Below are 27,181 nucleotides of genomic sequence, written 5' to 3' on the forward strand. Positions count from 1 at the left end.
CTACAGCCTCGGTTAGAGGTTTGGTTTAAGTCATCGAGGGAATGACTAACCTGAGCTAAAAATGATCAGGGGCAACAGTGTGTGAGGTGCTGCAGAGAACTTCTTTGACATTTTAATCCAGTGTGTACTCAATTAATTGAAAAAAGGTTGGATGCAAAAAAAAAAAGGGCCACTAGTTTTCTGTTTCTTTTTTTTATATATCTAGTCACATCCCCATCATTTCGATTCAAGCAAGGCCAGCAAAACCCCACAAACCACATAAACTTGACACAACCTCTGAAGCAGTACGAACATACTTTCTCTTTTATTTACATTCCTTTTCAAATGTTAACATTTTTCGCTATAACTTTTGATCAGGTTGGCATTTTTTTCTCATTAAAATAAATTGGCACAAGTAAAACATATGTAGACAAAAGTTTATTTACACCATACAACATTTTGTTTTTAAATATTTTATACAGAGCTGCAGATGAGAGAGCTTGCTGGGATCCTTCAAGCAGATTCTGCAGTATTAAAGTTGTGAAATATATTATTTATATAAAAGTGAGTATTATCTTTATTGCATTTAAAGCAATGAAGAATGTAGCTTGACAAACATTCATTTTAATATGACAGAAAAAATCCTCTTTGCCTCCCATGTTTTATATTATAAAGTAAAAAGTGTAGTAATGGCCAAACAGACTGTTATAAATTTTTTAAAAACCTGCATAAATATATACATTGTGCTCCCGGGTCAAGTTTTATGAAATCAAAACTAGACCCAATGAAGCTGGGACGACATGGCATGTCATTTGCTTTGTGAGGTTTCATCTAGAGAGATTACCTTTTTTAGCCAATTCCTCAACAGATAATTTGAAACACATGATGGTAAATATTGTACACCAGGCTGCCCCACACTAAGTACACTAGTGAGAATACAAAAAGTAACACTGATGTTTTTTTCCCTTTTTTCTTTTTTCTCTCTCCTTAGTCCTTATATTGTATTGGCACATAATGTCCCTGCCACACTCGTATTATCCAGATATGTATGCCAAGGCTGTTAGAAAAGTCTGTTGCTTTATTCAGTGCAAAATACATCCCTTCCTCCTCCTTTCCTAGTTTGCATTTTCTCCTCTTCACCCTCTAGACCTCCGTTTGGAAGTCTCCCTCCTGGACATCTAAGGGTAAGTTGACACACTTTTCCCATTCTGCAGGCGTCATCTCCAGTGAGTCCTTGGTGTCAGATTCTAGTACATTCATAGTGGCGTAATTCTGGTACTCACACGCTGGATTGTAGCTCTCCCATGGGTTCTTGTTTGGCATTGCCTTGTCCTGTGAACATGGCCAGTGGGATGGGATATTAGTGGCATGACATCCTCTGCATCTAAACTGTTATTTTTTTTACAAAAAAAAAAGAAAGACTCAATGCATAATATGAATTCCTTCCCATTGCTAATTGAAAACAATGGATTAATGCTGTGAAAAGCATCAAATAACAGAAGATAATGGTTGTGTATTAAATGTGAACATGCTTACTCTATTATCATGGAGTCATAGCAGAATTGTGCATTCCCCCAAGCTTAATAACGGGTGTGCTTTACGGGCTTCTTGTGTGAGCCATTCATCTGAATGTGCTCTCATTGACAGTCCCAAAGACACTATTAAAAATAAGGGAGAGAAGCTGCTCCCAGTGAGGGAATATAAAATGGATACTAATGTCTGCAGCCAGCTCTGCAGTAGATTCATTTGGGAGGAAAAAAAAGAGAAAGGGGGAGTAAGAGTGTATTGTGGTTTTCACTTTCTGTACAAAAGAACTTGCACTGGTAACTAAGCAACAGACCTCAAATTACATTGTGCTGTACGGGTGATTGAAATGTGAGTGAAAAAGGATTACATGCAGCTAAAAGTCTGCGGCACAGCTGACATTGTCTAATACTCTGGCCGTGTTTGGTCACCGGCACAATTTCTGTTTGTTGCATTCAATACAGGAAACATTGCTGCTTGTCTGGGAGAGACGGATAAATCTCGACACCCCCGTTGTCTACATCTCCAGCCAGGTGTGGAGAAAGATGGCGGGACCTCTGATTTGTACCAAGGTCAGGATGAATTCTCATAACTTGCCTGACTTCTTCATCCACTGTGACAAAAAAGAAAAGCCACCCTCCCTCCCCCTCGCCACCCTCACACACAGTTTCAGTATGAGAACAGTGAACTTCAGGTAATATTTGCATAGATGTTGATAGATTAAATAATCTGCCATGCATTAATGGAAAAAATGATGGGGTTGCTAAGTAGATAAATGTGCATGTAAATAAAAGTGCATTCATGGCCTTGCATTGGAATGGATGCACTCTTTTGCAACAAGATTACCAAAAAGGCTTTTTCCCTGAAACTGGCCTTGTGGAGGAAATGCTTTAGTGCTTTTAAGGGGCAGCTCTCTCGCTCGCCACCTCACTAGCCGCCCCACCCTCCCCCCAACCCCTGCCAGCTGCTGGCAGGCCCACTAGTATAGGAAGCTTCTCTTCCACATGAATACTTTAGCTACATAGATGCTCATTTGCACAATCACACACTATGTGTCCTGCACCGGATGCCTAAATAGGGTATTTGGATGTTACCCTCTTTAACTGGCTGACAGCCACGCCCGTGGTTTCCTGTTACTCACCATGCTGCCCATATTTGGTATGTCTCGAAATCGGTCCAGGGTTTGAAATTTCTGATTCAGTTCCTGGAACAGCTCCATGTGTCTTTTCCTGGTGTGCATGACTTTCTGCAATGGCAAGGGTTTTTTCTTTGGTATTGACAGCCAATAATGGAAATGCATCTTCCTCTCCACCCCCTCCAACTCTGATCAATTTGTTAGTGTCATGGTAGTGTACTTATAGGCCAGGTTTGAAACAATTCTACTAGTCTCTGCATATATACAAGTGACTGCCAAAGTAAAGGAAACACCAAGATAGTTAAAGTTGGGGTGACGGGGGCTGACAGTCTTAGGATTTTTAGTTTAAAGATTTTTAGATTAAAGACAATTCTTCAATTTAGTATTTTAGTATACTAGTAGTATATTTGGTATTTCCTCATGATCAAACCTTGGCCTCAATGCCCAGGGTTGGTGTGCATCTATTCTGAAGGAAAATGCACCCTTTCTCAAAATAGTTGCCAGTTGCCTCATGTTTCCTTTACGTTGAAAGAATGTACAATATATATGCAGCAAAGCCTGATTTAACAATGCAAACAAAAAGCTAGAACCTGCCAGAGGGGGTTTGAATATGTGTTTGCAAGCCACGATAACAAGTGCTGAAACCAGTGGTCAAAATCAGATGTGAAATGTGCAAATGACTTTAAAAGCGTACATTTTGAAAATCAACACAGAGCTAATGGATGTTGGAGATGGAGGAGGACAAAATGTAGATGAGAACTGTTGCCCTGTTTGTCAGATGGCAGCTTTGCTTTTAACCTTAACTACACCACATATCAATAAATCTTGTTGAGCCAAGGCTGTGTGACTCCAATAAGCTTAAGAGGCACGACAAGTACTAGTAAATCAAATGACAAACACAACTGCAAAAAATGGCTTTTCTCTGCATAAAAAAAGCTAGATGCATGTTCTATGGCGAGAAGCGTCCTTGTTACGTACCTCAAAGTCCAGATCAGAATATCGTGATTTTCGTCTCTGTAAAAATAAAACATGAAGGCGTTAAATTATAAAGCAAATCAAGTTTCAAAAAAAATGTACATTCACAAACATGTCTGGAAGTGTTTATTTCAGCTCTGTGTCCTCTGTGCTTCATCCACATGAGCATATGTACCTCTAAGGAGCTCATAGATATTGTAGACCCTGTCTCACTCCTAGAAAGCCCCGCAGTTTCCTCCATCTCAGCCAGGAAGTTCTTAACAGCCGAGCGAGGTTCAAAGGGCAGGTTTTGCATCTGCTCGGGAGCACTAGGATACTGCTGCTCCAGGTTTACATTCATGTGGTCCATGCCCGACGGGCTGATATTGAAGTCAGGACTCATCTTGTAATGCATCAGCCTCTCGTGTGGCAGCGTATCCATAGTGATGTTCATCTTGGTGTCCTCTTTCAGGAGGGTGGGCACGTTGCCCGACCCTGACACCGCTGCTGCAGAGGCACGAGGCATGACTATGTAGTCTGTCTCCATCATCTGGCCCTGCACGGGGTGGCCCTCCATGTCATGGCCGCCCATGTCCTGGTCGCTCTGGCGCATGGTGTCCTCGGTGCACAGGTAAACAGTGCGGCGCATCTCGGCGTTGCTGTCAGCCATGCATTGCTCTTTCAGCTCGCTCACCCCCATCGGCATGTGCAGAGCTGAAGGCTGCTGGATAATCACTTTGGACATTATGTTGCCAGGCAACGTGGAGTAGTTGAGACCCTCAGGGGCCTTCTCATCCTCTTCATCGTTGAGGGAAATGCGGGACAGGGTGCCAGTTATAGTTGCGGCACGACAAGAGCCCATGTCCTTGTGGAGTGCTGAGGAGCAGAGCAATACGAGGATTAGTGGGAATTTCTCCGTAATGAAAGTAATGTCACAGTTTGCTGAGATTATCCGGCATATGACTAAAAGAGCAAGAGAATGCAAATCAATATGAAGCAATTCTCAAAGGATTTAGAGCTGCAGAGGAAAAAAGGGGAAAGTCAGTGTGAATATACACCGTTTGTGACATTACACCTCATTACAGAGGGACACCACAGCAGCTATCTCTAGAGGATGTTAGGTAAACAAGGATATAAGATTAATTCTTACTGCTATTCAATATATGGCATGCTAATCCTAATTTAACGATTGGCGATAACCTTGTAACGCACCAAATGTTCTAAGAGACGGCAGCTGTCTATTCAGAAACACCCTCTGGTTATAAGAACACAGTGTCCTCTCGCTGAGTGTTTTAATCTTACCCTCATGAATCAGTAGGAATCACATTGTCTGCTCGTAAAAGGCCTCAGTATTAATACCAGACTCAAAGTTTACACTTCTGCAGAGTGACACTGCAGAATATTACCCCTGCTGCTGACAATAATCCCTTTTCGTAAACAACCAACACAAACTCTTTTTAGGCCCAGAGAGTAATCTGTAAAGTGCACTTCTGTCTGACTGCAGCTCTATTTCTGCCCTGAATCTGGTCATGATTTATAAATGACACCTGTCTGTTCAGCCTTTTGGAAGCAGGGATTCCACTTTAACTTAACAAGACTGTGCAGTATGAAGTACTGGGGTCAGGAGAGCCAGACAGCCCTTTTCATCACTTAACAAGCTGTGTTTCTGATAGCTCTGAATAATGGCCAGCCTGGTTACTCCCTGCAGATTTGATTTGCTCTTCATCGGTTCGGAAGGGACTGGAGGAAGCCAGGGCGGGGGGGTTTGTGTGAGTTTTTGCCACATACAGGATAACTTGCACAATCTCCTCTGAACATTTCCTACCAGAGATGACTTTGGCTCAGAAAACAACAGAACATCTAGATTCAGGATTCATAAAGTCAATCCTCCAAAAAAATCTGACCCGTAGCTCCTATGCACATATTCTATAGCAGCATGCAATACGTGATTACAAAAGTGGAACTGCAGTTATTGACATTTGTTGCAGGAAAGCTGGAATGAAGTGAATATCCAACAGTTCTCTTTACCCTCTTTTGTTCTCAGATTTAGTCAGTGTTGGTAACTGTGAAAAAACTCCTGTGGGGATTGTTGGCTATTATGTAAGCTGAGCTATTTTTTACTGTCTAACCTCTTTTGGGTTTTTTTTTTTTTTTTTTTTCACAGGCAAGACACAGAGAATCTTGTTAACCAGAGACCATCTGTTTACCTGATCGACAGGCGATGTCCACATCTTTCTCAAAATCAGTCTGTGGATGAGAAGCAAGTCAGATGGTCAATATTCCTGAAAATAAAACCTTTTATAGTAATGTCTGTTTTCAGAACCAAGGTCCTCCTCATCTTCATCCGTGCAAACCGGCTGCAAAATTAGGATCAATAGTGTTTTTTTATTATTTCCCAAAGTGGTAGAAAACTGCCAGGCAATCGCATTATTTTCTCTGCTTCATCCCAACAATTTATCAATAGAATGCCTATAGAAAAAAAAATGCTACTGCAGCAGCTGGGAAGCATTTTGTGTTCATTGCTAATGACTGTATTGAACCAGGGGGCCCTGACACCATTCTGCTGTCATGAAGACTATTTCACTCTGAGGGGCATTAGAATACTAATGGCAGATCATTGCTATGACACGCCAGTGGCGTCGTCAGGCTAGATGAAGAGACTGGTGTCTCATTTGAAAGGTCAGGACGGGAGCAGTCCTCTATTACCCTTCACGAGGAAACGAGAGGGACGCATGGCAAACATGGACAATAAGTTCAGTCACACAGTCGTAAAGGATTGGGCCGAGGGCCTATGGAAACCAAAGGGAGCATTTATTTATCCAAGAGCCAAGTCTCTACCATGCATGTAATTTCAGCTGTGGAGAAGTGTTGTGTGAAAAAATGATAAGCCCTGGGGAAACAATACCTCATATTGTAGAGGTCATATTAAACAAAAAAGTAATGACATGATTTAGAGCACAGAGTTAAATAAAGGTCAAAGATGTGCATTATAAATAACCGAAGAGCAGTAAGTCTGCTTAAATTACAGAGGACCTAATGATTAAAAATTACAGAGGGTAGCTGTGCTTACCATTATCTGAGCATGCCCATTAGGGAAGGTTCCTGTTGCATCACCAGTGATTGGGTCTTGGCAGTTTCTGAGCCGACATCTGAAAGCATCTTGGACCTGAGGACATGAGTGGGACCAAGTTTTTTTTTTTTCTTTAGTTTTTTTTTTGGGGGGGTGGGGTGGGGATGATGCTCTTATGTCTTTGCTCTGATGGCAGAAAGTGGCAGAAAGGCCGACAGGAAGTAGGGAGAGAACAGGGATTGACATGCTTGGCGTGGTATGTGTGCCGCTTCTGTTTTTTATCATCACCATCATTTTTTTTTTTTTATTGCGCTTGTCAAATCTGAAATCATACAGTATTTTATAAAAACTATTTCTCTTCCATTTGTGATATTGTTTGCGACAGTGATCTCTGCAATGTTTTAAATGAAAAAAAAATAAATAAATAAATAAAATAAAATCCTGCGCAAACAGGTAAAGACCAACTAAAATGTTCCCCTACCTCTCTCCGTAAGATACAGTGCACCATCACAATGACAAAACCCTGCAGTGAGTCGAAGACGGCAAACAGGATCTGAAAGAGGATGGAGCGCTTGTCTGTCATGGCGAGCACTGCTGACATCCATGTCAAAGCCAGCAGAGGTAGGACAACACAGGAACTCCACAGGGACGCCCTGAGAGGAGGAAGGAAGGATTGTGTTAAAAAAAAACAAAACAAAACAAAACACAGCATGTAACATTATGTGTTTACAATAAGAGATATTCTTCTGCTGTAGCTCAGATGTCCTGTGGATGGAAGTGGAACATCAGTCTACGCTGCAGAGGACTGCGACTAGGTCGAAATTGTTGAGGTGGACACTCTGCACATACAGAGGACTCCCTGCGGCATCGTCTTATTGATTCAGAGACACTGACAGGTACTTACATTGCATTGCTCGCTGTAGTTGCTGATAAAGCAGTTGTTGATACAACACCACATTTGGCACACTTGAGAGTTAATCCTGTATGCGGCTCACTCATCTGTCTGTGGACACAACAGCATGACAAACAACGTTAGCAGCCACTATCCCAACTTTAAAGTCTCCCCCGTCATATTAGCCACAGTGGAAGCAGCCAATGTGTGGGCGATTTAATGATTTTCATTGTGGACTGATTCTGCCAAAGAAATACGAAGCCACGTCGCTCCCGAGAGAGATCTGACCTCTTTATGTGTACATCTAGTTTCATTTCAACAGCAAGAAAAGGAGGGCTAAATTTCCATGTGCATGAAAATAATTAAAGCATATGTATATTTTTGCATGATGTTAAGAATAAAAAAACAGAGGTACTAACAAGGACGTGCTGTCATACCCTGCTCGATGCTTCAGCTTCTTGTCCAGTATGCCATCTCTGGACACTAGTTTATTAAACACCAAGATGCCAATCACCATGTTGACCTGTCAGAAGGAAGCGGAACAGGAATATGAACTTTTCAATAAATCATCATATCAAACCCCCCCTGCCAAAAAACAACAAAAAGAAAAAACAACATTAAAAAAAACTGACAAAACAAGTTACTCATTGGTGCCATTATCGTCATCCTGGTGCCACTATCGGATCTCCGTCCGTGCCGAGCTTCAACCTCTAGCTTCTATTGTTTGCTCATCTCTGTGACATTTCAGCCAATGGATGAGGCGTGCCCTCTACCATCCGCAACAACAGCCTTAAGAAGGATCTGCCTGACAAGAATCACTTGTCTTCTGAAAGGCACCTTCTCCTATTATTAGCACAGCTTACATGAGTAGAAAACTGAATCAGACCTACAGTAGCTTCCTTAAATCGCCAGGCTACAGCCTCTTGAGATTAAGAGTTCATTAAATATTTATACAAATACATTTGGGTAAGTTTTAATTTGCGCACTTTGTTGCCGTCAGACATTCGATTATGATGTTACAGAATCAGTAGGGTGATTAAAGCAGTATGGCATTCATTCATACTGCAGTGACTTCTGTTTTTTTTTTTTTTTTTTTGAGATTAACTTTGAGGTTCATCACAACTGAAACACGTCTAATGCTCAAACTGAGGCATTTTGTTACTTAAAGAAGTGAATAAATAACTGAAATGACTACTTAAAAATCCCACCACATCACCACATTTGAAATTATTAAATTACTCCAGTATATTAGATTTTGTATAAATGTGATGCATAAATACTTATAAGCTCACAGCTACGTGAGGTGCCACTGTGGAATAGAACCGCCAGAGGCTCACGACTTTGACTTGTGTCTGTCCCACCTGTTTGGCACTTTCATAGCAACCGCAATTTTGGCACCGTTAAATAGCACCACATGAGGGTTTGTTGTTAATTTGAAAACAAGCAAATAAATGTCAAGTTTTATTCTCAATCCATGGCACGCTTTGTGAATTACGATGAATCTCTTCTGTTTTTGAAGGACGGGAAACAGTTTTGATGGATTTTTCTTTTTTCTTTTTTTATCCTAGTCGTTTTCTGTTGGAAATGTTTCCCATTTGTATCAAATTAAAAACATCTGATGACTAAAACCTACCAGAACAACAGCAGCAGCAGGTCCAACAAAGGCATACAGGAGTCCACCCTCCAAAGACAGCCAACAGCTGCAGGGAAGGAAAGGAAAATACCACTTTACCCGCAGCCAGACATCAACATCCAAGTTAATGGCGCACACAACCATGCAATTGCATTCCCCTTGATTGTCAGGGGAGATATGCCATATGTTGTAACTCCATTTCCAAAGTTTCACCGGGTAATAAAATGCTAAACAGATTTTAAACAGTGTTTATATGTTTGGTATCCAGCAGGGATACAACTCAGGCGAAATTGGGGTCTTGCTGTGCTATTTTGAAATTTGATTAGGTTCATGGGACTGTGTTTATGGCACTATTTAGGATCAGTAATCCACTGCAGACACACTTAATCATGACTCTGAAGTGTTACCATGAACCCAGTGCGTGCGCTGAATAGCACATTGAGATTTAAAGGAGAGAGAGAGAAAAAAAAAACTTACTATAAGGGTGTTCCATAGCCCTTTGTTTTGGTGAATCCCATCGAGACAGCAACCACTAAAGCTGGTAATCCTTAAAAGAGAAAACAATCGATAGTTATTTGAGCATTTCTGGTTGCTTGAGAGAACCGGGAGCACAAACCTGCATCAGACAAAGTCAGCCTGTGGGCCCTCGAGTCATTAAACAAAGCGCAACTAGATTCCCTCCATCAGAATCTATAACATGAGACTGTACGATCATTGGAGAGTATGTCATTACACCTCTACATTTAAGTAATCCTATCAACGCGGCGTATAGTATTCCATTAACTGGCAGAAGAGAGCAGGCTGTTCTGTGCTTTGACAAAATGGCAGCAGTGTGTCTGGAAAACCACACTGGTGAAATTTCATTGCAGTCTTCTAAGAAATTTCACCACCATCCGCACCTTTTACATCAACAAATGTTTTTATTTTTACATTTTTTCCCTCTCTTTGGCTCCTAATTATGGATCGGTGTAATAGATATGCTCCTTATTACTGTGTGCTCAGAATTTAAACACTTTTTTCTGTCAGAGCATCGCAGGCACGTGGTATTGATGTAATCGACTTCCTAGAGGTAAAAGCCAAAGACCCTGTGGCCACCCAGTCCCTCTCTGTGTTACTGAAGAGCTAAAGAGTGCCAATTGCACACAGCCATTGTCATAAATCACTGTGCAGGCAGCAGCCTGGTGGAGATGCCACACTTCAAACAGGCTGAATTAAGACACAACAGGTACCATGACATGTGTGCTGCTTATGAAATCATCCTTGAATCGAGGTGTTATTCTGTAGTTATTTTATTTTCAAATCATTTACATACATAATGAATAAAAACATAAAATGCCATGCATTTTTAGCATGACGCCATGAAATAATCGCCTTCTTTGCCATTACTGTGCCTGGTATGGCGTTGTGTAGAAATCTATGTGATTGCAGAACAGCCTTTGGCCATTTTTTTTTTTTTTTTTTTTTTGCAGCAAGCAGTGCCACTGCAATGACTAAGAGAGCCTTGTTTGTTGCTAGGTAACAAGAAGAATGAGTGTGGGCTCTTTCATAATCAAATAGATTTTTTTTTAAAAGGAGAGATTTCTAGTAGTCTGTAACAAAGATGGTGTTGGATGAAGATTCACACTGACATTTATCAAATGGAGGGAAAAAAAAGAAATCTTTAAAATGATTTTGCAGATATTTTGTCTGCCTGGCTTTTGTGTGTACGCAGTCATTTGCTACTGAATGTATTATTGTCGTCGTTTTATCTTTTGATGGTGTGACATTGAACTGAAGGGATCACAGTGTGGGAGGCAGTGGGAACTTAATTATCCAAGACTCGGGCTGCTTTGGATAATAAACACATTCTGCTGGCTGCACATCGCTACCTGTATGTCCTTTGTGGTATGTTACATTTTGACAGGTTAATGCAACAAATGACTGAACATTAGATTCAGCAAAGTATTTCAGAATATACAGATAATAACAGCAACCCACCGCTTCATTCTTCTGCTCTCTAATTTCTGAGGGTGTCAGTTCAAACATATTCTGCTGCAGTGTAAAAGCTCCACTCACACCCTCTCTATCAGACGTAAGGTCATTGCAACCTGCTATGGGAGACAGCCGCACCAGTCTGCCCGCCCGCCCCCCCCCCACACACACACCATTGCTCAAGGCTGGTCCATTTACCCAGCCCTCAGAGAGCATGACTGAAGCACAAAAGCATCCCAACAAAGAGCCTGATAGGATGAGGATCTGGCTGCCCCACAGAGAGGATGAGAACAGTGGACCGAAAAGACAGTTACTTGGAAAGACACCTAATCCAGAGACCTTGAGATAAAATGGCAGCTGTGAGGTATAATGAGAGATAATGGAGAGGTTTAGGGAAACATGCTGCTTACTTACCCCAGCCCAGACACAGAAAGCGCTTGCGGATGAGCCGAGTCCGAACCTTTCCCGTCACTGCCATGTAGGACTGCCAGGCTTCTGTGAGGACCCAGCAGAACGATGCCAGAAAGAAGAAGTGTAGAAAGGCTGTTGTCATGATGCAGACACCCTATCATTGGAGAAAAAGAAGAGATATTCATTGACTGTGGATTCACACGGGAGCTTCACATTTATAACCTATCAGCAAACCACAGCTGGTATAAAACTGGAGATGCAGCTGGGACATTGCTCTGCATGACAGAAACAAATGCCTGTACGCCATCAGCTCCCTGCAGATACACGTCGATTATATTGACAAGTTAAACTCTTCCTGCAGCACAAACTGTTGAGACCGGCCATCGAAGTGGAATGAATGAAACAAAGCATCGGTTTGAAATGCATCAAACGAGGCTGCAACAGTAGTAGAGATCAGAGCCAGGCTGGCTGACACAGAGAGCCGTGGCGTAGCATTCCTCTGCACTAACCCTCATTAGTATGCTGGGGATCCCACCTGGAGGCATGTGAGCCAAGGTCAACTGTTTTACACCAAGCAGAGGCGAACAAACCACAACACCACTTCAACGGCACAGAACGCACACACGTCGCAGGCGGCAGATTGGATTCCGGCTTGACAATGCAGAGGCACTTTTCAGCGTCATTAGCTCGTCCATCTTTGTTCCACAGAGGGGCATCGCCATATGGGGGTTGTTTAGATGAGGATTACCAATAAAGAGGTGTCCCCGAGAATTTTGTCATTGCAGGCTGACATTTGTGAGTGTGAGAGCAAACTACACCTTTTAGGCGGTTCAGATTGTTTGCAGTTTGAGGCTGCGGTAATCTGCGCGATACCGCACAAAGAGCCAAATATTGAAGTGTATCATTTCATCCCCGGGCTTCCACAACACACTGTGAGATCTCCCGTACAGCTTACATCCCCACTGAGAAAACCACACTAAATCCATCCATCCCCTGTAGTGTTCATGGGGTTCACACAAAACAATAATCCTGCATCACTTCATGCCCAGGAAGAGGCAAATTCTGTTTACTAACCCGCACAGGGGCTATAATTCCTGTACTGTAAAGGTGGATTTATTCAAATTCATATCTGGTGCATTCAGGCACTGTATGCATATTATAATCTTATACTACATGTTTACTGGCTATCAGAGTAGAAAATGAATCAGATTTTACCAGATCTGATGCTTTTGTGCAAAAATGTTTATCATCTTTGACATTTTGTTGTTTGGATATGGAGAAAACAACAGAACTTCATATAGCTAAACAATTTTTTAGCACTTTAAAGAAAAAAAAAACATCATAATTGTGTTACTACAAAAATGTCGTTGATGACTGCAAAGTAATTCCATTTTGGTGTGTATTTTTTTTGTTGTTTTGTGTTTAATAAAATATATATATATTTTTTTTCTTTTTTTCTTTTTTTATTTTATATATATAAAAGAAAATTCGACTTTGGTGAAATAAATTTGTTGGACTTTTGATCCTTTTAGAGCAGCAAATTTTGCAAAGCTGAAAATATTAACACAACGCCTGCATGTGAAATCAGTGATGAGTAAGCTTTGAGAAGCAATGGCATTTGCCATGGTTATGTACTGTATCTCCTATTGTTACCATCCATGGGAGCTTATGAACTCAGTGAGCTGCATGTTACCATCCCACTGTGTCAGTAATGATCACTGCTCTACAAACAGGACAATATTAAAGAAAAAGCTGCGATTTTGAGTGGGTTTTTAAATGAAGGAGGAAAAACAGTAGCTACACAACCTGCAGATTCACATCTATGGCTAATTCTGATGTTGGTGTTGCACATGTGCTGTTCACGGTGCTGAAAATAGAACCGCCTTGTTTCTTGGAAACAGGTCACACCGAGTCATCATGTTTCACGGTTCACACGGGTGTCTATACATTAGCTCTCTGTGGAAAAAAACGCCAAATAACTAAAAACTAAACCTGCTCGTTTGAAAACAGAGATAGGTGCGTTCCGATAGCCATGGTTGGCATTGACAGTTATACAAACACAAGGTTGAAACCTAGAGTGCTCACTGCCCTTTAGAAAGGCAAATGCCAGGAGATGCTGAGCACACTGTGTCAGTATCCATGGAAACAGAGGAACCGGGGAAGGGACCACATTAAAGCTCTGCAGGGATGATAGACATGGAGGTAAGATTAGAGGGGTATATGGGATGTACTTGGTGCCAGCTCTGAGATGGCAGTTTAAGGTCAGGACAGCAAATTTGATGAATTTCTTTCTGTGGCCTCGCTTAACTTTGACGACAGCAGCCTAAATGCTGTCTGAGATATGAAGACATGAAAAGCTAGTTAACATAAACCGTTTTGAACTCTGCTTTCTAAAACCACACCAGGCTACCCGAACAAAAGAAGGAGCAGTGATAAGCAGCACTGCTTCAGTTAGGCTGAACGTACACAACAAAAGTTAACTCCATGATTACATTAAATTCTTTAGAGGGCTTTTTTTTCATTTATCTTTATCACCATCCATTATTTAATTATTTACATTATTTACTGATTCATTAATTTGATGTATAAGAATGCAGCAAACTTTTCTGCCAGTCAGCAGTTTAACTTTTTATACATATTTTTTACTATTATTGCAATATGCACTTAAAGAAATTAGCTTGCTGGATATAATATTTATTGCACTGTGTCTACAGTCCTGAGGAGACCTGAACTGAACCTTAAAACATCACTTTTATTTTCCCAAACAGTCTGTATCAGTGTGGGAGGAGGAGGCCGAGGCAAGTGTACTTTATACAGTAGGTGCTCGGGTGGAGGACAATAAAATTTCAAATGGCAAAGTGGTGCTGGCAAAGTGTTGTCGAACCAGAGAGAAAACACTTAACAAAATGCACCGACTTCACACACTGCAGTCAGAAAGAGGTAAACTCATATTTATCAGACTTATACTGACTACTATACTCTAAAGAAGTGTACATTGTCCTGATGAGCCTCACCAACAAATCCTTGCTGTTAAGCTGATTTTAGTTTGTGTTCACAAATCATTCAGCTACGAGATTTGACCTTTATATTTTGTTTTCTACTCAGCTTTAGACGTTTTTCTTTTCTTAAAATTCATCAAATCTCGTCAGCTTTGCTCATTAATTATCACCAGCTAATGTTGTGCATGAAAACATATGGAAGGGTTTGAACTTATGTTGCAAAAATTATGGTTAATCTTATGTAACCAGAAAACTCTCAAGCTCACAATAGCACTATGATATTAATATTTGACAGCACAGCGGGTTTGATAAGGTGCTGGTGCCAATCTTTGAAGTCTGATGTTTAAACTAAAGAATATTATTTTTAATCCTTAAATGTATCAGGAAACATAAAAAAAATCTAAACCAAATACAGCCTGTAAAGTATTTCTGCTCATCAGAAGTGTCCGACTATTCAACTAGTGTTTGAACAGTAGCAGTGACTAAAGTGACATCTGCATTTGGATCTATAGAAGAGACGTCAGTAACATTTGGTGTTGCCGACATTGGTCGATAGAAATAGTTCAGAACAAATGAGTCGTATGAGTTAGTGTGCGAGTGATGCAGACCAAGAGGAGAATTAACGCCTGACTGCTTGCCCCCATCAGGGAAGGATTCGGTGACTCTGTTGGCCGCCTCATTGCTGGCACTGTTTGGCTCTTCCTGTTCTTTTAAAGGAAAGGGTCACTGCAAATCAATACGAAGGTGCGGTCAACATCACATTTTGGACTAAAGCCGAAGAAAGCGCTCTTCACTGGCATCATTAAAACAATCTTTTTGATGGTGCTCATACCTCCAGTGGAGTTCACAGTCTGGAAGAATGCAGGCACCTAAAGCTTTTCTGGCAGCATTTGATGATCTAACACCTTACTAAGACGCTCTGTTTGTTTTTCCTTTAATTTGTCACCTATCTACGTTTCCTTTAGGCAAAGCCAAATATGTGTGCTTCTTTTTGTTTGTCTTATTTCCATAAGCCAAGATGAACAACGACAGAGGACAAAGGAAGAGCACAGGCAGGCAAAGGTGACTCACTGACTTCCTGCTCCCAGAGGACACCTCTACAGCAAAGAGATGATTTCTATTAGACGATGAGCCACTCTGAATCCACAAACAGGGGAGCCAATTATATGCACTTCTTACAAGAGTTGGAGGAAAAACAAGTGAGGCAGTGTCAGGCAGCATGGCAATTAAATCCACACAGGGGGCTCCGTTTTTCCGTCTTGCTGGCCCACCACTCAAACACTGGCTTCTACAGTATATCTGATCAAACAGATGAAATGTTTCTCTAAAATTATAACTACAGGAAAGACACGCTGAAGCCTGAACAAAGGAACAAGAGGAATGACTACATTGTCCTCAGTGTATATATAGCAATAAGCTCAATAAGATTCGACTAGAGCAACAACGACATATCCTGCTATTGATGAAGGGGTTGCAGAAAAGAGCAATACCAGCATTTAGCATCTCAACTTATAAATATGTAATATAATATTTAAGGCCTCAAGCCCTGAGGGAAAATAATTGTCTCTGGTGGTTAAATGCCTGACTGTGTTCCCAGGCTTCATCTGGCCATTTCTGAGAAGCTCTGCTTGTTGTTTCCACTGGAAACAAGGTAGATGAGAATCCCCTTAGGGAACCAGAGTTGCAATCCATAAACAGAGAGCAGAAAGATGCTAACGTGCTCCGCAGAGCTAAAGAGAGTGTGACCTCCATTTACTCACGGCCATCTGACCCATTTTAATATAGAAACTCTGTTATTTAAGCTGGACATCAAAGCTGGTCCAACCAATGTTGGGCCATTTTAGATAAAGTAATCAACGCTGTCAAGGTAGGTTGTCAAGTCACTGTGCGAGACGCTGAAATGTAATCTCCAGTGTGTCTGTGAATATTTGGAAAACCAAATCAACCCTTTTGCAGATTGCAGAGACAGATATCCTGTTAGAAACATGCCAAGTTTGTATTCCAAGTTAACTGGCGGTCTTCATAATCAAGACAGGAGATGACTGGAGCCCTGACTAAATCTGACAAGGTTTCAAAAATCAGCTGAGCTTTAAAAAATGCCCTGAAGCTCCGTGTATTCAGTCTTGTTTACTACTCTGTGTTCAATACGTAAGAGCCAGCAAGGAAACAGATGAACTTATCATGCGTGGTTGCTGATCGTCTTACACACATCAACTTCTTCAGCTCTTGGTTAGACTTCGGTCACTTTCAATCTGTAGTGATTAAATTGTAGGTTTACAAAACACATTGTTGGTCATTCATTCAATACCGCCAATTCAATTCTCAGTGAACATGAGAAAATTTTGATTTGGAGGCATTTTGATTACAGTCTGGTCCAATACGAGCCCCCCAACTGCTGGTAGGCCCATCTGCTCTCAGAACAAGTCACACCAACCTTGGTGTGAGCCATGCTGCACAGCACCACTAGTGCTAACGTAATGATGGAATATACCACAGGTATATGTGCTGGATGTCAAAAAGCTGAGGGGAAGGAATTAATAAGCATCTGAGGGCGAGTATGAAACAAAGGGTGTGTGTGTGGGGGGGGGGGGCATAATGTGCTCCCTACAAAAGGTATGGGTACAGTGAGAATATGGTTACACAATAATGCCTGTGCAGTTGAACAATGTGTCATTCTGTGGGCATCTGTGTGGGCAGTTTGTAAATCCCAACCACTGTTTGCCAAACAATCTTTTGGCCACTTGCTCGGTGGCTAGTTATGAATCTGGACTGGGGGGGTGCATGTGTGTTGGAAGCACTGATTTTAATTCCCATTGACTCTCCTCAGCTCAACCTCAACTCTCCATGAAAGAGATTTCTTATCCCCCTGTGACGTCTTTGAGTCATTCTAGTGATGCTCACTGAACACTGGATCTGAGTACGAGACCTGCTTTTATCCTCCAACCCAACTTTCACTGCGTGCTTTATTGTTGCCATTACGGGATCCTTCTGGGGTGGCATCACAATAATTTCATTAGTGTCTGATTGACTGGCGCACTATGTCTCCTCGAGTGCATCACGTATGCCTCTCTGCTCCGACGCTGTCAGATCTCCTTAACTCCCAAATACCTTTTCTGACTTGTTAATGATTGCAGTGCTTCATGTTTAAACCACAGCAATGAGCTCAGCATCAGTATTTCATCTCCACGTGATCAGGCCGTACTTTTTCTGCAGTTTCTTTGGAAATTTTCATCGATAATTGTGTTTGTGTTTAGGATCCCCTCAAAAATGAGACGGTGCATCTCGAGGGGTGATACTACTTTGAAGCCAATTTTCTTCATAGCACAACACCTCTGATTGCCAACGGACTGAGGTTATCTCAAGTTTACCAGAGGACGATGAAACACCGGCATGAAGACCAACGGTCCTGAGCCGAAGCAGAGAGGAGCTACATCCCATGGAACATTTCATCTTCCATGTAGATGAAATATGAAGAGTTTCTCAGTTCAACACCAAGAACAGATTGCGTGATTTGCTCGAATAAGGCTGCAATTTAACAGTTACATTCTTGTTTTTATTCTTTCAGACAGAGTGAACATGTGGCACACAAAAGGCAATATTTTGTAAATCAAACATCTGGCGAATCAAGAAGTATGCTGATTGACACCTCACCCTTTTCAAAAGAAGACAAAAGTTGGCAGATTTTTCTAAAATGAATTGAGGCCAGGTGAGCAATGAATCAATTTAACACAATTTGACTTGATTTAAAAAATAATGAACATAAAGCATTACACAGTCTAGCACTGTGGAGCTGTCATGTCTTATCCACGACAGTAGACACTTAAAAATCTGAAAGAACTGCTCACAGAAAGAAAGAGTTCTGAGCTCTTCCCAAGGTCACAATGAAGTATCAGTTGTATCTTTCCAAAGAACCATTATCTAGAACTGAACTCTTTTATGCCTGAAACACCCACTGCGTTTTACAGTTTGTAAAATTTCGCTGAATAAATATATAAATGAGACTTACCACATTATGGGTTTGTGTTTGTCCAACAAGGATCAGTATGTTCGAGCAGATTATAGATAGGCAGAAGTTCAGCAGGATGATGGATCGTTCTGAACGAATATATCTATAAAAAAAAAAAAAAAAAAAAAGATCAAACCAACCAAATTAGTGCATTTCCTCAATTTGTTTGCTGGATGTTCAGTTAGAAAGTGTTGATAAATTGTGTTCGATAATCCAACATCATCGTGGTTGAGGCTTCTGCCCTTACCTCCACAGCACAGCGTAGATCACTGCCAACGTTATCAAGGCGAGGCAAGACAGACCACAGCCAACTATCAATGTTACAGATGGGACCCCTGAGTACTCCATGGTCTGTGGAGGAGACCCAGTGAGACAAAGCAGTCAATGGGAGGTTAGATGTGGTTCATGGAGGACAATAAATCTTTATCGTTGCCCAGAGAGGGAACTAATCAAAGCAACCACTGCCAATCGGAGTAGTCCACGGTGGGTTCCTTAATGTACTGTGAGGTCTGAGGTGTATGTGTGGGCTTGGAGGTTGCTTAGATACATCCCCAAAAGTTTCCACCTATCTGTGCTGGCAATAATTGAAAAAACAAAACATCTCAAAACAAAACAATGAATGGACCTTGCTTGACCATGTCTGGCCTGCACCTTGAGTAAAGTAAGGATGTCTCAGATAATACACACGCTTTTCATGTCACATGTAATTGCTTCAAAAATTACTTTTAATATCCAAATCAGTGTTTGCCACTCTGCTGTTAGATGCTTCAGGCCCAACAAAGAAGGAACTAAGAAATGTATTTGTTTTTAATTCATCCTAACGCATCCTAACTCTATGCTCTCCATTTTAATTACATCTTCTTCTTTTCACATAATTACAGACCTCTGATTCTGTTACAGTAGTATAATTGAAGCTCATGACAATGAATCTGGTCTAAAGATCCAAGCATCAGGATGTGCTTCAGGTTTTCTGATGTCAGAGAAGAGAACAGCTTCAAAAATATTAAATATTAAACTTTTTACCCCTTTACCAAAGCCACAATGTGCATTTGATTGATTGGAGGAAGAGACACTGACACACAAACAGCAGCATCAGCATCAGCAGCAGCAGCAGCAGCAGCAGCAGCATGCACACACCCTCGCGCGTGCACACGCGCGCGCACACGCACAGAGTTATCTAAATCTATGTGCAAACTAGAAAATATTCTCCACAATCTCCCTTTGCCGCTGAATTACCATTTAACAGGATTAGCACAGCAAAGATTCAATTTCCATTCGCACCGACACACACACACAGACACACAGACACACAGACACACACACACACACACACACACACCGGCAGCGTTTCTCCCTCACATTAGCCTATAAAATCCACACAGAATAACGGATCAATAGCTACTTACTATTTCTCTTGGTTGCTGAGCCAAAATGGCGAAGGTAGATACACGATCACATAAGCATTTCGTATGGGAGGCATCTGTGAGCACCGTTTTACATCCTTTAGTGGACCAGGCGCCCCAAGAATCGTTCCTGCAAGGAGGCAGCAGATGTGATTAGCGCTTCAATTCCAGCGGCGGCACGACTTTTTCTTTTGTTTTATGCCATTGTTTTATATCGAGCCCTACAAACGTTTACATAAAAAAAATAATCAGATATATATAAAAACACAAACACAAAAACCACCACCACCACCACCACCACCAACAACAACAACAACAAAAAAGAAAGAAAGAAAGAAAAAAAAAAAAAACGGGCTTAGACATCGACGCGGATGTCGTGCGGCTCCACGCGACGTTTGAGCCGGAGCGGATGGAGCGGAGAGTCGGAGGAGGAGCTGTCCAGGCAGCCTGGTGCTGATTGATCCTCCATACGTAGACAAATAGCAGCAAGTCACATCAAAACACAATTACCTCCCCACCACCACCAACACCATCACCCCACAATACAAACCGATCATATTTACCTGCATTTGATTTTCTATTCCTCTAGATATTCTCCAAACGATTGTATTCCTTTTTTCCTCCCCCCCACTCCTCTCAATGCCCCTGTTATCCTGCCTCCCCCCCCCCTTCTCGGTAGATTTTTTCCCCCCTCAGCTGTTTTAATTAGCAGCTTTTGAATGCTTCCTTAGGGGGATTTTCACCCTGGAAACGGTGGACAGCATCAGACTGATACTCTGTTCCTCTCTGCTGGCGTGAGAGGGGGAGGCTGATACAATGAAAAAATAAACGCGCGCTGTCGCAGGATCTGTTTATTCGGCTGCACGTCTAATGATATGAAGGGAATACATGATGTTTTTGGATTATTCCTGAAAACCATTTTTATAAGAGAGTTGTCGCTCCTCGGTGTGGAAGGGTTTAGGTAAAAAAAAACAAAAAACAAAAAAAACACTGCAGAACTGACACCACCCCACGGAAGCAGCGTGAATGGTTGCAGCCGGTCCCCCACTTCGCACCACTAGTCGGTGAAATGAAAGGAGCGTCTCTCTTCCATTTGTCATTCGCCCCCACTAATTTTTTCCATCTGTGGGGGAATCATCCTCACTGATTGCCAAAACTTTATTGAGACGAACAAAAAATAAATAAACTGAAAACGTTGAACAGCCCTGAGACCAGAGAGCAAATCTCTGCCTAGACATTTCATCTTGCATTAGGATTCGTGTCACCAACGCTCAGGCGGCGCACCTGTTGTTCTACGAAGACACCTTGTTGCCTTTTCACTTCATAAAAGCCTCTTCATCTCAAAACACAGTCACGGCTGTGACGGAGGACAATATAAAGCTCGCTGGCAGGTGATTTGTATACCAAGTGTCCTCTGCTGTGGGAGGCAAATCCTGCTTTGTCATTTGATCAGTGTGGCAGCAATATTCATCATTCCTGGAAGAAACTCTGGAGGCAGTTGCAAAAATCCAAGCAGAGCAGACCCCAACTCTGGGCTATCTGTGCACAGCAATAAAAACAATAAAAGAATCTTAAATATGCTCCCTTTCTCCCTCATCCTACTCCATCCTCCCCCATCCAGAGTCTTCTTAACTTGACTGTTAGATTGTTTAGAACAAACAACTGATGCAACTGATGAAAGCAACATTATCACTTAGCAAAAGAATGCAAAATAAAAAAAATAAAAATAATAATCATAAAAAACATTAGTTCTTCGTAAATTGAGTTGCAGTAAGAACTAGTAGTGTTAATATGCCTTTAGTAGTACCATCTTAAAAAGGTAATTGTATGAAGCTCATTCTCTTTAAAGGTTTCTCACAGGAGAAAGGGCTGGATTCCTGAGTCACATTTTAAAGGTCTATCAGAACATAATGGACGTGCCATTCTGCTTTTCAAGGATTTATCCCAAGACTTCATAAAGAAAGGTTCAAACACTGACATTTCGCAATAATAAATAAAAGTAAAGTCTTGGTGAAGCTCTCGAAGGGTTCCCTAAAGACATAACGCCACTGAGAGATTTATAGCAATATGAACAAAGCAGAAAACTCCTCCTTCCTGTGACTTCAATAGCACAGAAATGTCCTAAGACCAGTTATATTTTATGACAATAGAATTTCTTCAACCTTAAATGAGAGAAAGATACAGAAGAAAACTAAATTGCTGGTAGTCACAGTTCTAATGAAGCCGCTTAGTAGCATAACAGGAGTTGTGCCTGGCTAACTGGAAAAAGACAGTTAAGGTAAAGTTTTACTGGCGTGCATGACCTCCAGGCTCTGATGAATACCATGTTGCTGTCAGCAGTCCGAAGCAATTTAAAGTGACGATGGGCTGTTTGGCTTTTGTAGCGACAAATGTAGAAAGTAGCGCAATATTCAGCTTCCCTTTAAGTGTTGTTTTTCTCAGCTTTCCTTCAGTAGATGAGCGAACCTTAAAGATAAAATTTTCTTTTGTACAAACCAAAACAGCTGCTGTGGACCACGTATGAGCCCAGTGAAAGGCTGCAGACTGCTATGCTGCGTGAAACTAGCTACTGGGGAGGCTGAACATGATGGAAAAGAACTTTTTATTACGGCTTTGGCAAAATTAAAATATATTGCAGGCTTTTCTAGTTTGATGTAGTAAGAAACAGTCCATGTTGAAGTCATTGGGTGACCAATAAGCATCCCACCCGTCAGCTGCCCACTTGAGATCACGCTTTGAGTATGGTGCTGCTCACTCGAAACACGATGTCACATTCAGCAGCAAACCTCTCTGTCCAATCGCACACTTGTTTTTGTGATGTGACTGGTAGCATGTGTGATGTCTGCACTTCTTGATAACTTTTTGTAAGAATCCACCAGTCCCAATGCTGAGGACCAAGACCACATCATGATGATCTTTTTCCAACTGTTGACTCACTAGATGTTTGCCTTCCTTTTGTGCCAGTGGGAGAAGCTGTCAGGAGGACACTGCAGATGGAGGGATTTATGCACCCCATGTGTGATGTGTTGTCTGACCTTATGGAGGGTCGGTCACCCTAGAATATAAAATATCCCCGGGAGAGAGTGTCAGTGTTGATGTTAGCCACTGTGAGGCTGATGACATGACTTGTGGTGGTTGACCACTTTCCATCCTCGCAGTGATGTTTTGACAACTTTGTAGCAAAACTTCCTGGATCGAAATTTGCGACAGAGTTTGATCGTGCTCCAATTTAAACACGTTTAGGTGTCAAGACAAGTGACAGCAGAACGACATAAAAGGTCAGCAAAGCTCGAGGCACATTCAAAATTTAAACCGGTGTATCTAACGGAAACAGAGAAAGACAGTTGCTAAAAAAACAATGGAGCGTGTGTTCCTCGCTGTACTTTGACAGGTTGAGTTCCTGCGGCCACAGAGATCTCATTACTAAACCCATAACATACCCAGATATCCAAGCAGCGCACTTAACAATCACACAGTGAAGCTCTGCAACCTCGTGATCATCCCACTGCTGGACGACGTTGCAGCTTCATAGATTTAATTTTCCAGTCATTTTGTTATAGGACACCCATTTGCTCTTTATGTATTTTCCCAGGGATGAGGGATAACCATCCAAAAACCTCTTCAAATTCCAGGCATGTCCACGTTAGATTAGACAGACGCTGGGCTGCAGCCTTACAGAGTGTCTGAGGCGATTCACTTTAGGCAATTTTAGAATGTCTTGAAAGACTGACATACAAAGACAGGCAGAGGAGGGCGGGGGCTATGCTGGCAAAATATTCTATCCATCTTGGATCTCTTGATGATGGGCAATTTATAGTAGCTTGTGGGCCACACCGCATACGTTAACTGAATAAGAAGACAGGCAGGATGAGTGTGTACGGGAGGAAAATCTTATTAATCCTGAGTGGGACGACACTTTGAAAAGGTGATAAACAAGAACCTGCAGCTTAGATTTGTTGGTGACATCGGGTGATAGTGATATCAGGGTTTATGTATGATTTACCTCAACTTATGTTCTCTGCTGTCTCTCAACACCTCCTACTGTCAACTAATGCATGGTTAGTGTCCATCATACAATCTGTGTCTGTGCTGGAGAATTTCCGTAAACATCACCCACTGCCTGCAGGCATCCTTTTAAAGGGATCGTTCTAAAGTGGACACCTACAGTTCCCAAGCAAAATTACAATCAGTTTAATGTTATTATAAATGAATCCACCAGGAATAAAGAGTTATCTTTTCGACATCTGCAGCATAGACAGTTTTCATTGAAAACCAACCTCTAATAATAATAATAATAATAATAATAAAAAAAAGTCTGTCTACACGGGCGCCTGTGATTAAATCTGATCCTGTCTGTGGAGCTAATGTACATATTTGAGGTCTATGAGGTGACAAAATTTGACAGCCGCTGATCTCGAATATGACAATGTCAAAGAAGGTTTGATGTCAAAGAAGGAGCGTCAGAGGAAAAAGTTGCAGCGGAAATACAATAGGAGAGGGTAAAAATCAAATGAAACTTTCCAGTGAAATATAAAGCTCGGGATGTAAATTCTGAACTGTAAACATACGGAAACATCAGCAGGTATAGTTCCCCCACGGTTTATCCAGGGTAGGCACTTTAAACCTATAATGAAAGGCTCAAAGTGCAGACAACTATGATTAACTACAATGTGAGGGTTCACACAGGCAGCATTGAAATGACAACAGTAAGGACACAGGTCATGAATAAAAAACACTTTACCCTTTAAAAATGAATACACTGTACATTACAGTGTGTAATGTTTATACTGTTAGCTTCACGGGCCCGTGTTCTGGATGACTGGCCTGCCGTGTCACATCTGCATCTCAGCCTCACATAAAGTAAATAACTACCACCATTGTACGATGTGACCTTACTTCAGAGTCAGACCTGCTCAAATTAGATTGTTTCTACTACTGATGGAGAACAACAACAGCGGGCGGTGTTCAACGCGGCCTGTTTGGCTCAAATCCAGCATCTCCAGATGTTTGCAGAACCTGAAACTGCAACAGCTGCTTCTCCTACCTTGGCATCTAAATGATTAATGTGCTTTGATCCCTCTGGAAACAGAGTGCTCCTGGTAAATTCACAGTGTAAACTGAGCACAACTGAGATATAATTGCTGTGCAGAGATCAGTTTGGATAACCATACTGTCATTATTAGTGGTTGAAGGTGTGCGTTCCTTTTAATCAGCAGGTTTTCGATTAAGATCATGTTTTAAAAATTTGATGTTAATAGTTTGTTGCATTTTCCTGCAATATATAAAACATTGCAATTATTTAGGTGTTTAGTTTAGCTGTTAGCTCTTAGTTGTTCATTCAATTGACTGAAGTAGAAAGTGTGCTTCATTAAAAATGAATTAACATTTAATTCAGAGTCTCAGCGCGGTTGTTTCTGACTGCAGTTATGCTAAATGTATCATACACGTTTGGACACACTGGACCGTCAAAGGAAGCTACATTTAATACTAATGGGAGAATCATACTAATAAGATTATTATTGTTATTACCACCAGAGTGCTGAGAAGAGGAAGCGAAAAGATTGAAAAGGGGGAAATAAATCTGAAAAAGGAAAAATGGGGTTCAGTTTGAGAGAAGTTTTAAAGGGGGGAGTTTGTGTTAATCCTGATTTGGCAAGCTGTTTCAGGATCTACAGGTCCTCGCTGGTAGAGGTTGTCCCTTTCAGCTTAATGTCTGGCCTCTACAAGACTGTGCTGGATTATCAAAGAGGGGATGCTAGAACATCTGTGATTAAGAAGTCAAAAAGACACTTAAATGGCTTTCCCTGTGCTGCTTTACAAAGATTCAGGGGATTTTAAAAGCTTCTAATTGTGAGAGAATGTAAAAAGGAGAAAAAAAATAAAAAATAAAAAATATAAAATGCTGTAATGACATCCTGTAATTTTCTTTTTCTGCAAGTTTAGTGGCAGTCTAGAATAACTAAGCAGACAGGATTTATGCAAGTGATTAAAGCACTGAAAATGGGATTAATGAATCTGTCTAATCCATTTAAAGAATGATGAGTTCTGAGCTCAGACAGGCTGAGAAGTTATCTGATTTCAACAAATGCACACCATAATAAGACATCTGACAGCTGCATTGAATTAGTGCAATAAATAGATCGATGCCATTTTCTTAGCGTTCATAGCCAACAGTGCTATTTGCACCTGAGGTGGAGAGCCAGTGACTCTATTTGAATCCAGGTGCATATATAACATAGCTTCCATAGATCCCAATATCTAGCTCACAGCTGTCTGCGACCAGCCACAGTGTTTTTTGCACTTGCTGATGTGACCTTTCTTTCACTTGTACCATTTCAACGAGAAGGGTTGGGGTAATAAGAAGTATTCTAGATGGAAGGATTTCTAGAACGTGGTTAATGCTGTGAAATTTTATACAAAACAAAAACGATCTTTTCTTTTTTTTTTTCCCCCAAAAGGGGAATCAAACGCCAGTCTCACTGTGTTCTGCTCATGAGGTTGTTTAATAAGGCTTAACATCACTTAATTATTAGGTGGACCATTGCAACAACTGAAGCAGTTCCCCACCTCCTGTGAAGCACCTCTGGGTGCTATACAAGGTGCTCAGGGTGGGTGATCCAGACTGGTGTAAATGGCTGAACTGTTGATGGGTGACTATCTTCACCCTGGTGCAAACATGTAATCTTTATTTTTGAAGACAACAGGAGAGATAACTGTCCTGAAATCACGGGGTTGGGTTTCATTTTTCCTTTGGCACAGTGCTGCCATATTGGTAATTTTGGGCTTGTTTGAACGATGAAAATATTGACATTTGAAGCAGCAATAAAAGTGTATGTGTCTGACATGTTTAGATTTGACACTGTGGCGCTGCAGACAGAAGAATAAATGAAAGAAAAGAAATAAAGACTAAGACTGGCTCTTTGGATCAGGAGTGATGAGTCGCATACCAACATGTTTTTTACACATTTACACATTTTAAATTCTATTTTTATCCCGCTTGAAGAAGGAGGCTGATGTAGGTTATCGTACAGATCTCTAAGGTTACACAACCAGCCAAAACACAACATTCCCCGGATGCACATGTTATGAAATGACAATAGTACCACCGATGGGTCAGTCATTCTGCTTTTACCTGCAAAGAATTGGAAGATTGTTTGGGAAGTAATTATGTTGTCAAAACTGATTTCTGTTCCAACATTTAAAA

The 27,181-nt window shown here is 41.3% G+C and overlaps 1 protein-coding gene across 1 annotated transcript in view; it reads right to left on the reverse strand.

Annotated features, from left to right (window-relative positions):
• Positions 1 to 698: 698 nt before the first annotated feature.
• Positions 699 to 27,181, reverse strand: part of adgrb3 (adhesion G protein-coupled receptor B3) — a 104,033-nt gene continuing 77,550 nt past the window's right edge. The window contains exons 17-31 of the mRNA XM_029521018.1: positions 19,981 to 20,107; positions 18,822 to 18,925; positions 18,575 to 18,677; positions 11,573 to 11,723; positions 9,665 to 9,734; positions 9,188 to 9,254; positions 7,992 to 8,077; positions 7,567 to 7,665; positions 7,144 to 7,315; positions 6,663 to 6,758; positions 5,800 to 5,839; positions 3,789 to 4,468; positions 3,617 to 3,652; positions 2,645 to 2,749; positions 699 to 1,311 (exon numbers count right to left, since the gene is read on the reverse strand). Of these exons, the coding sequence (XP_029376878.1) occupies positions 1,123 to 1,311; positions 2,645 to 2,749; positions 3,617 to 3,652; positions 3,789 to 4,468; positions 5,800 to 5,839; positions 6,663 to 6,758; positions 7,144 to 7,315; positions 7,567 to 7,665; positions 7,992 to 8,077; positions 9,188 to 9,254; positions 9,665 to 9,734; positions 11,573 to 11,723; positions 18,575 to 18,677; positions 18,822 to 18,925; positions 19,981 to 20,107 (2,125 nt within the window). The 3' untranslated portion in view covers positions 699 to 1,122. The remainder of the gene's footprint in view (positions 1,312 to 2,644; positions 2,750 to 3,616; positions 3,653 to 3,788; positions 4,469 to 5,799; positions 5,840 to 6,662; positions 6,759 to 7,143; positions 7,316 to 7,566; positions 7,666 to 7,991; positions 8,078 to 9,187; positions 9,255 to 9,664; positions 9,735 to 11,572; positions 11,724 to 18,574; positions 18,678 to 18,821; positions 18,926 to 19,980; positions 20,108 to 27,181) is intronic.

The sequence above is a fragment of the Echeneis naucrates genome, chromosome 15 (assembly GCF_900963305.1).
Source record: "Echeneis naucrates chromosome 15, fEcheNa1.1, whole genome shotgun sequence".
NCBI classification, from domain to species: Eukaryota; Metazoa; Chordata; class Actinopteri; order Carangiformes; family Echeneidae; genus Echeneis; species Echeneis naucrates.